The sequence below is a fragment of the Herpailurus yagouaroundi genome, unplaced genomic scaffold (genome assembly GCF_014898765.1).
Source record: "Herpailurus yagouaroundi ecotype Mexico unplaced genomic scaffold, PumYag 181, whole genome shotgun sequence".
NCBI classification, from domain to species: Eukaryota; Metazoa; Chordata; class Mammalia; order Carnivora; family Felidae; genus Herpailurus; species Herpailurus yagouaroundi.
This window is the reverse complement of record NW_024412412.1, coordinates 20202184-20216090: the sequence shown is the minus strand read 5'-3', so window position 1 is coordinate 20216090 and position 13907 is coordinate 20202184. Positions and strand designations below refer to the sequence as shown.

General features: G+C 39.0%; 2 protein-coding genes across 25 annotated transcripts in view; one reads left to right on the top strand and one right to left on the bottom strand.

Moving 5' to 3' along the window:
- Positions 1-5895, top strand: part of PCM1 (pericentriolar material 1) — an 83028-nt gene extending 77133 nt beyond the window's left edge. For 19 of the 24 annotated variants that reach the window (XM_040490033.1, XM_040490031.1, XM_040490034.1 and 16 more), the window contains 2 exons: positions 4-121; positions 4380-5895. In XM_040490033.1, coding sequence (XP_040345967.1) covers positions 4-121; positions 4380-4510 — 249 coding nt within the window. In that variant the 3' untranslated portion in view covers positions 4511-5895. Of the gene's footprint in view, positions 1-3; positions 122-1369; positions 3297-4379 lie in introns of those variants that run through there. The other 5 variants (XM_040490037.1, XM_040490049.1, XM_040490051.1 and 2 more) reach the window with 1 other exon arrangement.
- Positions 5896-7812: 1917 nt separating this feature from the next.
- Positions 7813-13907, bottom strand: part of ASAH1 (N-acylsphingosine amidohydrolase 1) — a 49963-nt gene continuing 43868 nt past the window's right edge. The window contains exons 11-14 of the mRNA XM_040490057.1: positions 10473-10604; positions 10245-10368; positions 9762-9818; positions 7813-8856 (exon numbers count right to left, since the gene is read on the bottom strand). Of these exons, the coding sequence (XP_040345991.1) occupies positions 8767-8856; positions 9762-9818; positions 10245-10368; positions 10473-10604 (403 nt within the window). The 3' untranslated portion in view covers positions 7813-8766. The remainder of the gene's footprint in view (positions 8857-9761; positions 9819-10244; positions 10369-10472; positions 10605-13907) is intronic.

Sequence of the window (13907 nt, the reverse complement as noted above, 5' to 3'; positions counted from 1 at the left end):
AAGGCAGACCTAAGGAAGAAAATGGTAGAGGAAGAACAGAAAAACCATTTATCTGGTGAAATATTATGTGAAATGCAGACTGAAGAATTAGCTGGGAATTCTCAGACACTAAAAGAACCTGGTAAGAGTTGCCAGTTTCAACCAAATCACATTGAAAAATTAGTGACTCTTGATACCATCATTTTGTTTTTCACATCCATTCATAGTACTTGGAAGATTTAAGCCAAATGTTGGAAGGAAGCATAATTCTGTAAAAAGTCTAGTCCACTGTCGAATTTAGAAATTAGGTATAAAATGGTATCAGATAATTTTCTATTTTTAAAATCTTGAATTTTAGCAAGGTAATAGATGCATGTTGTTTAAGAAGGTACAAAAGACTTAAGGATAATTGGAGGAACCCATTTGTTTTAATTACTGGTTTTTAGTTCTTTTGGATGAGACACTGTTTATCTTTAAATAATATCGTTTTAATTTTTCTTAATTTAAAAAGTTCAGACATCTCTTATCTTCCCTATCAAAAGTGAGTATTTGGACCTACCTCTCCTTTCACGATTATTATTTTTGGTTTTTCTGTTTGAGGATACCTTTGTTATTTTAAGTATATATGGTTGGTTGCTTGTTCTGTCAACTTTGGTCATTACTCAGCCACTGACTGCCTCCTTTTCCTCCTTTCTCTATTCAGTTTTACTCTTCTTCTTACATTAAGGTTATGAAAGCAAACACACATTTTATTTTTATAACTATAGTAGTTGAAACTTCTATACTTTTTCTGAAGACCATTCTGTGTAAGTATGTCTCGTTGCAGAGCCAGGCAGTAGTAATCCCAGATTTCTTTCTGTATCGATCTAATGGCACAGCCCCTGGGCCACTCAGATGAGAACGTGTCTTGCATCAAAATCAAAGGATTTTCTTGTTGTTCTCTGTCCATTCATCAGCCAGTTAATTAAGATTTTTTATTTTTGTTTTCCCTAGAAATACTAAATGTCAAACCTTTAACTGATTTCCCAGTGGTTTAGCCCAGTTCTGCTAGTTGGAGTCTCAAAGCTGCCCCTGCTCAGGGGGTCTGGGATGAGCCCTTCTCGCCCCACACTGCGCCACCGCCTGCTTTTAGCGTCCTGGGGGCTTGTTGTCCCCTGTCCTGCTTTCCCTCACAGCCACTTTTCTTGGTCAGGATTTCATCAGTTTTACCGTTTTTTTCCTAGTGGAGTTTTTTTAAGAGAAATGAAGTATGTGCTCAGTCTGCTGTCCTCAAACTCTCACCTGTTTTTAAACTACGTTAGTATTTTTGTAATAACTTTAATGTAAGAGAACAGTAAATTCTAGTATGTCTTAATTCAGTAATTTATAATGCATTCATTCTGTTTTTCAGAAACAGTGGGAGCCCAAAGTGTGTGAGAGGTCTTCAGAGGCTCATCTAACTTGCTTTACATAGTCAATGCATACATGAACATGGCACTAAATAAACGTCTGTTTTGATCTGTATAAAAATGTAAATTAGTTTGACACTGCATTCTTGATAGGTGTGCTGATTTCTGCCCGTGGCAGTTTAAAACATCAGAAACTGAATTCTGGACAGATTCAAGCCTTGATACACTGTAGGGTTGTTTTTCTTTTCTTTCTTTTTTTCTTTCTTTCTTTTTTTTTTCTCTCCCATTGTGATGTTTAGTATTGTTAAATTTAAGATGTAGTTTTAAATAAAGTTGGACTTATCTGTAAAGTAATCTCTTGGAAATGATGTTGAATTCTAAACAGGAAGTCACTGTTCTGTATGGTTAGGATAGTTAGAGAAGAGCAACAGTCAAGAGTTAGACAAATAGACTAGTTAATATAAAGAGCAGCCATTGGGCCAGGCTTCCAGATAGTAGGAGTGTTGCTGCTGTTGGGTCTGATATTCTTTTAAATGCCTGCATTGTCTTATTCCTGTGCGAGAATAGGGCAAGTTATAAAGGTATCCAGGATATTGGTGACGTTGTTACAAAATATATATTAATATTCTGTTCAAATTGGATTAAGTTCAGAACACATGTCCTTAGTACTTCGAACTTACATCCTTATCAGATAAATATTTTCCAGAATTCAATTCCTATCTATGTTGCCACAGCCTAAAAAAAAGGTTTTATGTAATTAGGGAGTATTTCTGCACAAACAGGTAACATTATGATTAATTTTAAATGAAAAACCAAACCCCTTCAAGTAGGGATTACAGAACTAAATTTTATGCAGCAGAATGTTAACTCTCTGTATGCCTTTAGACAAACTTGGCTTTTGAGATACATCTATGAGATTTCTTCATCACTAAGTAAATCAGTTTTTAAAGGTGAATTACCTTTAGATTGCAACCTTGACCTATACCTGAGGGAGGCTTCACCGAGCCTGTTAACAAGCCAACCTTACAGGTTTCTCGAATTAAATAAGACTTAATTTCAATTAGTCTTTAAAACTTAATAACAATTTACTGAAACATGCCATAAGAAAGTCATTTCATTGGTATTCCTTTAAAATTCTTAGTTGCCTGATACTTGATTGTAAAATTACAGTGCTCATCGGGGAGTCTGTTAAGTGAGGATTTCTGAGGACATTTACTGTATTACTAATTAATTTAAATTATGTGAGGTGTAGATCTCCAACATTAATAAAACCTATTCCAGAGAGAGAGGGGAGAAAAAAAAAAACCTATTCAGAGAACTATCATTCCAGAATCAGGAATTCTTACCCAGTTGGCCTGACTTCTGGGAAACTAAAACGATAGATTATATGGATACTCAAGTTCTATATTTATATGTCTTGTAGACTCCGAACGGAAAGGGGAGAATTTCATATTGGCACACAAGCCAAGCCTTCATGTTACAGCTCTGTCTCTCTCTACATGCCTATGAAAGATAGGTACGGTGGAAGAACTGTACTTAGTTATTAGTCTAGAAGCTGTGGACCTTATCTAACTTATTTGACTTGTGTTATAGCTGCTGTAACCTAGTCTGTTGTTTTCTATTTGAGAAGATAATTCAGTTTTAAAATACTTGGGGCTTAAGATCAGATAACTTGTTTTACATTTTCCTTAGTAACTACTGCTCAGAGGTTAGGCATTCAGGATTCCTGTTTGTTAATTTTTAAGTTGAAAATCTGGTTACAGATAAAAGAGGGAGAAAGGTCAAAATGAGTGAGACAGAATCCTGTGCAGGTTGAGATAATGCTTAAACTAGTGAGCCCACTGGACTGTGCAGGTACTCTTTGTATTTTGTAACATTCACTTTGGGTAAATGCTTTTTCACTGTTAATAAATGTATATCCTCCATACAGCCCTGAATTGCATTTTCATTTAAACTGACATAGTCACTTATGCTTCAGAATTTATTTCAGAGTTAGGGCTTATTTGGCAATTTTAAATGTCAAAACAAAATGGAAAAGACATGAGAAAGAGTGACGTATCAACTAGCCAGAGACTTACAGTTGAGACCATTTTTCTTACACTGTAGCTATACTCTGTTTCTTAATTATATCTATTCTATATAGTATATAGAGAACATTTTCATATTCAGAGTTATCCCATATTCAAATTGGGCCAACAATTTTACAAAAAGTTCTTGATTTGGATATTTTGAAAACAAATCACGTTATCAAGCCTGAATTAGAGTTCTCTCTTAACATAGCTAGTGTATAGACAGTCCCCAACTTAATGATGGTTCAAGTTACGATTTTTTAGCTTTACAATGGGGCAAAAGTAATACAGGCATACATTGGTGGCGCCTTAGGTGGCTCAGTCAGTTAAGTGTCTGACTCTTGGTTTTGGCTCAGGTCATGTTCTCACGGTTCATAAGTTTTAGCCCCACATTGGGTTCTGCGGGATTCATTCTCTTTCTCTCTCTCTCTCTCTCTCTCTCTCTCTCTCTAATAAAGAAACTTAAAAAAATGATACAGGCATCCACTGGAGATATTACAGGTTTGGTTCCAGACCAGTACAATAAAGCAAGTATTGCAATAAAGGGAGTCAGATGTTTTTGGTTTTCCAGGGCATGTAAAAGTTTATGTTTATACTGTACCCTGTTTCCTGTGCAATGGCATTGTATCTGAAAGTTCATACCTTAATTAGAAAGTATCTTAGTGCAAAAAAATGCTAACTGTCATCCAAGCTTTCAGCAAGTTGTAATCATTTTGTTGATAAAGGGTGTTGCCTCAATGTTGAAGGCTGCTGAAGGCTGGGGTGGCTGTGGCAATTTCTTAAAGTTTGCCATTTTCTTGACTTCCCTTCACAGATTCCTCTCTAGCACGCTATGCTGTTTGATAGCATTTCCCCAATAGAACTTCTTCCAAAATTAGAGTCAATCCTCTCAAGCCCTCCTGCTGTTTTACTAAGTTTTATTCTTTTCTTGTCATTTCAACAGTCTTCACAGCATCTTGCCCAGGAGTAGATTGTCTCTCCAGGAACCACTGTCTGTGCTCATCCATAAGAAGCAACCCCTCATCCATTCAAGTGTTAGGAGAATGCAGCAGTTCAGTCACATCATCAAGCTAATTCTAATTCTCTTATTTCTACCACATCTGTAGTTACTTCCTCCACTGAAGTCTGGAACCTTCATAGTCGTCCTTGAGTGTTGGCATCCACTTCTTTTAAACTCCTGTTAACATTGATATTTTGACCTCTCCCCACCAATCACAAATGTTCTTCGTGGCATCTAGAATGGTGAATCCTTTCCAGGTTTAGTTTGCGTTGCCCAGATCCACTTCAGGAATCACTCTGTGGCAGCTACAGCCGTACAAAAGGTATTTCTTCAAAAGTAAGATTCTAAAGTCAAAAATACACCTTGATCCATGGGGTGCAGAAAGGATGTTGTGTTAGCACGCATGAAAACAACATAAATCATGTTGTATGTCGCCATCAGAGTTCTTTGGTACAATGTTAATGAGCAGTAATATTTTGAAAGAAATTTTTTTTTTCTGAGCTGTTAGGTGTCCATCATGGGCTTAAAATAGTAAACCATGTTGCCAACAGATGTGCTTTGTTTACAGAATGGCCTGTGGGCATTGGCTTCAACTTAAAATCACCAGCTTCGATAGCCCCTAACAGAGTCAGCCTGTTCTTTGAAACTCTGAAGCTAGGCATTGACTTCTCTCTAGCTATGAATGTCTTGGATGGCATCTTCTTCCAAAAGAAGGCTACTTAACCCGCACTGAAAATTTGTTGTTTAGGGGCACCTGCGTGGCTCAGTCGGTTGAGTGTGCGACTTGATTTCCGCTCAGGTCACGATCCCAGGGTTGTGGGATCAAGCCCCACATCAGGCTCCTTAAGATTTCCTCTCTCCCTCTGCCCCTCTTGCCCACTTGCACATTCTCTCTCAATTAAAAATCTATATATATTGTTTAGACACCTGCATCAGTTATCTGGATAACTTGCTACATCTTCTACATCAGCACTTGCCGCTTCATCCTGCACTTTTATATTATGGAGAAGGCTTCTTTCCTTAAATCTCATGAACCAATCTCTGCCAGGTTTCTACTTTCCTGTTGAAGCTTCCTCACCTCTCTGAGCCTTCACAGGATTGAAAAGAGTTAGGGCCTTGCTCTAGATTAAGCTTTGGCTTAAGGGAATGCTGTGGTTGGTTTGATGATCTATCCAGACCACTCAAACTTTCTCCCTATCACCAATAAGGCTGTCTCACTTTATCATTCATGTGTTCACCAGAATGCCACTTTCAGTTTCCTTCAAGAACTTACTTGCATTCGCAACCTGGCCTGCCCGTTTGGTGTAAGAGGGCCAGCTTTCAGTCTTTCTTGGCTTTCTTTGTGCCTTCCTCAGCAAGCTGCGTCATTGTGAGCTTCTGATTTAAAGTGACAGACACAGCAACCTACTTAATGGGAGATTTGTCAATGACGTAACCAATAAAGAGTTAATATCCAAAATATATGTAGAATTCCTAAAACCCAATAGCAAAAAAAAAGATTAAAAATGTGTAGACGATCCGAAAAGACATTTTTCCAAAACAGACATACAGATGCTCACCATCACTAATGACAGAAATGCAAATTAAAACCACAATGAGATAGCACTTCACACTAGTCAAAGTGACTAGTATCAGAAAGGCAAGATGTAACGTGTTGGCAACCATGTGTAGCAAAGGGAACCCTCGCGCACTGCTGAGAATGCAAACTAGTGTACCCGCTGTGGAAAACACTGGAAAAATTAAAACATGACCCAATAATTCTGCTACTGGCTATTTACCCAAAGAACAAGAAAAAGAAAACACTAATTCAAAAAGATACATGCACCCCTATGTTTACTGCAGTATCATTTACAATAAGCTAACATATGGAAACAACAAAGTATCCATTGATAGATGAAGATGTGGTGTACGCATGTATATAAAACGGAGTATTACCCAGCTGTAAAAAAGAATGAGATCTTAACATTTCCAACAACAGGGATGAACCTAGAGGGTATTCTGCTAAGTGGAATAAGAGAAAGATAAATACCATGTGACTTCATTCATACGTGGAATCTAAAAAACAACCCCCCGCCCCCCAGATTTGTACATATAGAGAACTTGTGGTTGCTAGAGAAGGTGGGGGTGGTGGGGAACTAAGGGGATTATAAGAGGTACAGACTTCCCAAGGAAAGAAGAAAGAGATGTATGGTTTACCTTGCATTGGAACCCTTAGAAGCCACTGTAAAGTTATTAAGTGGGCTGGGGCGCTTGGGTGGCTCAGTCCGTTAAGTGTCTTGACTTCAGCTCAGGTCATGATCTTATGGTTCGTGGGTTCGAGCCCTGAGTCGGGCTCTGTGCCGCTGAACACTTGGTCAGAGCCTGGAGCCTACTTTGGATTGTGTGTCTCCTCTCTGCCCCTTCCCCGCTCAAGCTCTGTCTCAATCTGTCTCACAAAAATAAATCAGTGTAATAAACAAGTTATTAAGTGGCCTAATTTCAAGACTGTTGTGTCCTGGGGTATAGGGAGGCCCAGGGAGAGAGATGGGCAAATGGCCAGTGGGTGGATCACCATATCAAATACAGTAACAATGAAAAAGTCTGAAATGCTGTACAAATTATTAAAATGTGACACAGCACAAAGGGACCAAAAGCTGTTGGAAAATGGCACCGATAGACCTGCGTCAATGATGCGGGGTCGCCACAGACCTCTTTGTGAAAACACTGTCTGTGAAGGACGGTAAAGCGACGTATAGGAAAACCAGGTATGCGTGCCATCCCGTTCACGTGTCCTTTCCAAGTTAAGCCAGCAGCGGGAACCGCTGTTGGCATGTTGGTAAACACCCTCCCGGTCATCCTTCTACACTGTAGACACGAGGACATACACAAATAGGCTTCTACTCCGTATCCTAATTTATAACTGCTTTGTTGCCACTAAACAATGCTACCTAAAACCTCCATGCTAGTTGTTTCCTCCATATTCTCTGATGAGTCCTGAGGAATTGGGTCTGAAACAGCATCTCACCTATTTATTATAAATATCAAAAGGAAGGCTATTATTTCAGGAAAAATTCCAAGTTTGCCTCATTTCATTTTTATCAGGGGTAGAATTGGAAGTTTAACACAAATCCTCCTGTAATTCCTCTAGCCTCACTAAGCTAACATGAGCATCACTACAGTTTTGTGGAAGCACCTCCTCCTCCCAGGAGAAAAGTAGCCTTTGGACACCTACACACGGTTGACAGCACTGGGTTGAGATGAAAGGATTAGTCACGTCAGCTAGTGACCAGTGAGTCTTAAGTTGAAGAACCCACCTATACAAGCCTTGTAACTGAATTCAGGTATGTTCAGCTTGGATCTCCAGCACGTAGGTCCACACTGCGTCAGCACACGTGTCTGCCAACACTATTTCCAACGACTGTTTATTGAGCGTCATGAATACAAGTGACATTATACAAAATGAAGTGGATACAGTCTCACCCAACTGGCATGCACTTCACAGTTAATTGTGTGAAAGTTTGAAAGGTTAACACATTCCGTCAGCGCTTTTCATAAACAGATTTCTGAAAGACATTTTTAGTAAGGTTTTTAAGAAATACACGATCAGACAGACAAACTAAAAATGTATTAAGTGAACAACATTTGTGAGAGTTTATGGATTCACCTCTCGATTTCCACAAGGCTTTGACCTGTTTACTACTAACTCACAGAACCTAGGACTCAGTTTTTGAAGTTAACAAATGCCTGGAGTGACTGGGAGGTAGACTAATCATGAAAAAGGGAACATTTCAGTTCTGTGTACAAAAGGCTGCCTTCACATACGGATTACTTCATGAACCCAAAAAGTACTTCTATTCAGGGTCAAAGGCTCCAGTACTACTGCCTGTTAAGAGAACTACACAGGTGGGTGGATGTCTCCTCCACATTGCTGTCAAAAACAGCAAAGACCATGGTATGTTAATTTGAAAAGAATCGGAAGGAAAAGACTGCTGTACGGAAAACCATACCAATATGTGGATTAAAGTGAAAGACGGAATGGTGTACAGATGTGCCCGAGTCAATGCCCACCGGGACTCTTGCTTTATTCTGTGGAGGTGGGCCCCACGAGGTCCCTGTCCCCAAACGTCCAAGTGGAGTGAAACCGCAAATTCTAGGTGATTGGTTTCTGTAACGAAGTTAATCATAAATGAGAGTAATCAACTGTTAGCGCAAAAATGGTCTGTGGACTCATGCCCCAAAGAGAAACTGCTCCGAGTCTCAGTCTTGGAAGGAGGTCAGACAGCCGTACTACTCGGACACGGGTGAGTTTCCACCTTCATGCCACACAGCATTCTAGACGCCGGGTGTGTGCTCACCAACCTATGCAAGGGTCTGGGCAATCCCGCAGGTAAGTTTCGTATTGACCTTTGGTAACATCCATCAGGGTGGTGAATACAGTCAGCTGAAAGAAAAGGGACTTTTATTTGAAAAAATGTTTCCAATTCAACCAATTCAACGACGTCCTGACTTACATTAGCATTTCTATACACGTCGAGTTGCTTTATGAAGCTACTTAGTATAAAATAGTATATAAACGGTGTGTATACAAAGATACAAAAATAAATATACAAAGAACCAAATAGTTAATAAGTTAATATTTACATCTCACCATTTAAGAATGCCACAGCAAAACAATAATAATTGAAACAACTGACTTCAATAGAACCATTACTCCAGGTCATGAATATAAACAGGCTCTGGAGAGAACCCCGTTAATTCCTTACAAGATCTGATTCCTGAGTAGCATGCTGCTTCACCACCAGTGCTGTAACACCCCACGTCCTCAGCTCATGCAGAGCCTGATGGTTCCGTGGAGGATAAACAGCCCGGCTGTGGCCATCCTTATCCTTAACGCATCTCTAACACAGCGGGGGAAACTCACGCACGAAGCTCCATCTGAAAACAGACTTCAGACTTCGTTGAGTTCTAGGTGCTAATTGTAGTGTACAGTGTGAGATTTCTGATAGGGAGAAGTCGAAGGTAAAAGGCTGTATTTAACTGAAACGTCATGGAGGTAAAACCAGAAACCATACTCTGATCAGTCTGGACCTCAAACCACACTAATCAGTTTGTCATATCCCAGGAGTGACTGTTTTAGTCACACAAAAAACATTTTTAAAAATCAACCTTAAGCAGAACATGACTTGGGGGTTCTAGCTCTGACTGATCCACGATAACAGGGAAAGATAAAAACACAGGCCCAGGTTATTTCGCTAAAAGTAAATTATATACATGTTTTAAAAATATGAAATTACAATTAAAATTTATTAAAATTAAAAATTATAAATATATATATTTTAAAAATACCTTGTTGAGGACAGGTTTTGTTGACAGGACATCATATATGGTCGCAAATGAGATATTCTAAAACACAGAAGTAATTTTGTTCATTAAGTTAAATGCTGATGTCAGGAGGGTTATCCACACAATGGGCTATTAGAAACAAAGGCTTTCTTCAGTCAACCTCCCAGAAACCCCTAAAACAATTTCCTTTGGGGTCACTGTTAGAAGAGTTAATGGTTCTAATGTGTCACTTTTTCTCTCTCCTCCCACCCTCTTTAATTCTTGTCATTCAGCTACAGAGTGGTGTCCCAACATTAGAGTAAAAAGGCAAGTACTGTAAAATTTTGCTCTTTCAATTCAAAACGAAACAAAAACTCAGTACAGATTGTCCAGAGATACTGAATAACAGGAAGTTTATAAGTTCCTCAAAGGCCAAAGAAAAATGCCACAACTAAGATAAGCTTCAAACGTCACCATTTATTTCTACATAGGACACTGTGACTGTACCTCTTGAGTTGTCCGGTTTAGGCACATCTTTGCAGGTGTTCTGCGATCATCGAGAAAGAAAGGACTTTTCCAACGGTCATAATTTGTTTGTAGCACATACCATCTATCCTGCTTGGGGTTGAGTCTAAATACAAACAGAGATTCTGACTAGGTTTCATGCCTTAAACCTGTAAATATGTCAGTCTATGCTTTAGTTTCTACTTATTTTGTTTGAACAAATGTACTTACTCATATACATCCAAAGATTGTGTTCTATCTCTCGTAATCACACAACCTTCCCCAGACTTGTTGCCTCCCAGGATAAAGTATGCTGGGGCCAATATCTTAGTTTTCGTCAATATATTCTTGGCTTCTTCATAACTACATAGAAACATTTAAAAAAAAAAGTAAACATTTTTAGTGGACTTGGAATGAAAAATATTTAGTTGTGGAAACTAAGGGAAAACAAAAGTATCTGAGAAACATATTCTTTTTTTTTTTTTAACGTTTACTTATTTTTGAGAGAGTGAGAGACAAAGCATGAGTGGGAAAGGGTCAGAGAGAGAAAGGGAGACAGAGTATCTAAAGCAGGGTTCAGACTCTGAGCTGTCAGCACTGAGCCCAACACGGGGCTCGAACCCATGAACAGTGAGATCATGACCTGAGCTGAAGTCGGACGCTCAACTGACTGAGCCACCCAGGCGCCCCTATGCCTAGCACTTTTTAAATAAACGAGCTCATTTGCTTTAAATGCGCGTGCGCGCACACACGCACACACACGCGCGCGCGCGCACACGCACACACACACACACACACACACACACCGTGAACTCCTTATGAATGTCAAAGGTTAACCAAAGAAATTCTGAAATAATTATTCAATGTAGCTAGAAAATATTTTTCTATTTTAATATGAGCAATTTAAAATAAACTACCAATACATTAAAACGAATTGTACACTATACTCAAATGGTATTTATTACAGGGGTGCAAGAACGGACCAACATCAACACATCAATGTGTTTCACCACGATAACAAAATGAAGGATAAAAAGCATATGATCATTTCAACAGATTCAGGGGAAGCACCTGACAGAATTCAACATCCTTTCATGATAAAAACTCAACAAGGTGGGTATTAGGGGGAACATACCTCAACATAATCAAGGCCACATAGGACAAACCCACAAGTAACATCGTAGTCAATGGTGAAAAGCTGAAAGTTTCTCCTCTAACATTAGGAACAAGACAAAGATGTCTACTCTCACCATTTTTATTCAGCACAAGTACTGGTAGCCCCAACCAGAGCAGTTAGGCAAGGAGAAGAAATAAAAGGCATTTAATTCAGAAAGGAAGGAGTAAAACTGTCACTATTCACAGACGATATGACACTCTACACAAAAACCCTAAAGACTGCACTAAAAAACTGTTAGAATAAATGAACTCAGCATAGGTACAGGACACAAAATCAATATACAAAAATCAGTTGCATTTCTATACACTAACAATGAACTACCAGAAAGAGAAATTAAGGACAAGATCCCATTTACAAGTGCAACAGAAAGAATAAAATGTCTAGGAAGAAACTTAACCCAGGAGGTGAAAGCCCTGTATACTGAAAACTATAAGACACTGATAAAATAAATGGAAAAAGACGCAAACAAATGGGAAGATATTCTATGCTCACGGATTGGAAGAATACTCTTAAAATGTCCACACCATCCAAAGCAGTCTACAGATTCAGTGCAATCTCTTGAAATTTCAACAGCATTTTTCACAGAACAAATAATCCTAAAATTTAACTATAAGAATCCCAAGTACCCAAAGCAATCTTGAGAAAAAAGAACAAAGCTGGAGGCATTACACCTCCTGATTTCAAACTATATTTTAAAGCTGTAGTAATCAAAACAGGATGATATTGGCATAAAACAGACAGACAAATCAACAGAACAGAGAGCCCAGAAACAAATCCATGCATATATGGTCAATTTACATTAACAGAGCAAAGAATATACAATTGGGAAAGGACAGTAACATGCAAAAGAATGAAACTAGACGACTACCTTACACCATACACAAAACACAACTCAAAATGGATTAAAGAACTGAACATAAGACCTAAAGCCATAAAACCAGAATAAAATATAGGCTATAAAGTCCATGACATTAGTCTTGGTGATGAATTTTTGTATTTGACACAAAAAGCAAAGGCAACAAAAACAAGTGGGCCTGTATCAAACTAAAAAGCTTCTGTACAGCAAGAAAACCATCAACAAAATGAAAAGGCAATCCAGTGAAAAGGACGAAAGTATTTGCAAATTTTATTATCTGATAAAGAGTTAATATACCAAATATGTAAAGAACTCATTCTTTTATGATCCTTAGGCCCAACTCTAACATCATGGGGGGTTCCCTGTACCTAACACCAAGAAATTCTTGGACATCCTCAAGTGTCCAAGAATTCGACTCAATACTGACACTATCTATACAGAGATAACATTGGATTCACTTGTTAAGGATTCAGACTTATAAGACTCCATCCCTAACTTCAGAGGTCAGTCCTAAGCCCCATCCAGCCAGTTGTAAGCATTACCTGTGCCTCTAGCTGACTGGCTAAGACTGGAGGTTCCCACAAGGTCCTCTTTAGCTTCAATTAATTTCCTACAGTCGCTCATAGAACTCAAGGAAACGTGTACCAGTTTATTAAAGGATATGATAAAGGATACGAAGCAAGAACCATATAAAGAGATGCATAGGGCAAGGCAGGTGAGAAGGGCACAGAGCTTCCATGCTCTCAGAGTATGCCGCTCTCCCCAAAATTCTGTGCTCACCAACCCAGAAGCTCTCCAAACCCTTTCCTTTTGGGGTTTTATGGAGGCTCCATTACATCAGCATGACTCATTAAATCACTGCCCAGTGGCAACTGATTCTACCTCCAGCCCCTCTACCCTTCCTGGATATCCGGTGGCCCTGAAAGTTCGAACCTTGTAATCGATGGCTTCCTTCACAGGCCACCAGGCCCCACCCTTTGGTGCTTTCCAAAAGTTGCCTCATTAACATGACAAAAGACACCTTGATCACTCTCAACACTTAAGAAATTCAAGGATTTGGGGAGCTGTGAACCCAGAAATGAAAACAGATCAAATATCTATCTCTTATAAAAAAAAATCACAATATCGTACTCATATAACTCAATAGCATAAAAAAATTGATTTAAAAATGGGTAGAGGATCTGACTGGGCATTTTTCCAAAGATGATACACAGATAGATGGCCAACAAGTACATGAAAACTATGCTCAGCATCAGGACTCACTAGGCAAATGCAAATCAAAACCACAATGAGTTATCACCTCACACCTGATAGAATGGCTATTACCAAAACGGTAAGAAATAAGTACTGGTGAGGATGTGGAGAAAAGTAAACTCTGCACTGTTGGGAATGCAATTGGTACAGCCACTGTGGAAAACTGTATGGAGGTTCCTCAGAAAAATAAAAATGGAAGTACCATATGATTCAGTCATTCCTCTTCTGGTAATATATCCAAAGAAAACAAAAACACTAACTTTACAAGATACCTGCAGCCCCCTGCTCACTGCAGCATTAGTTACCAAAGCCAAGATATGGACACAACCCAAGTGACCACTGAGGGATGCATGGATAAAGAAGTTGTGGTGTGTACATA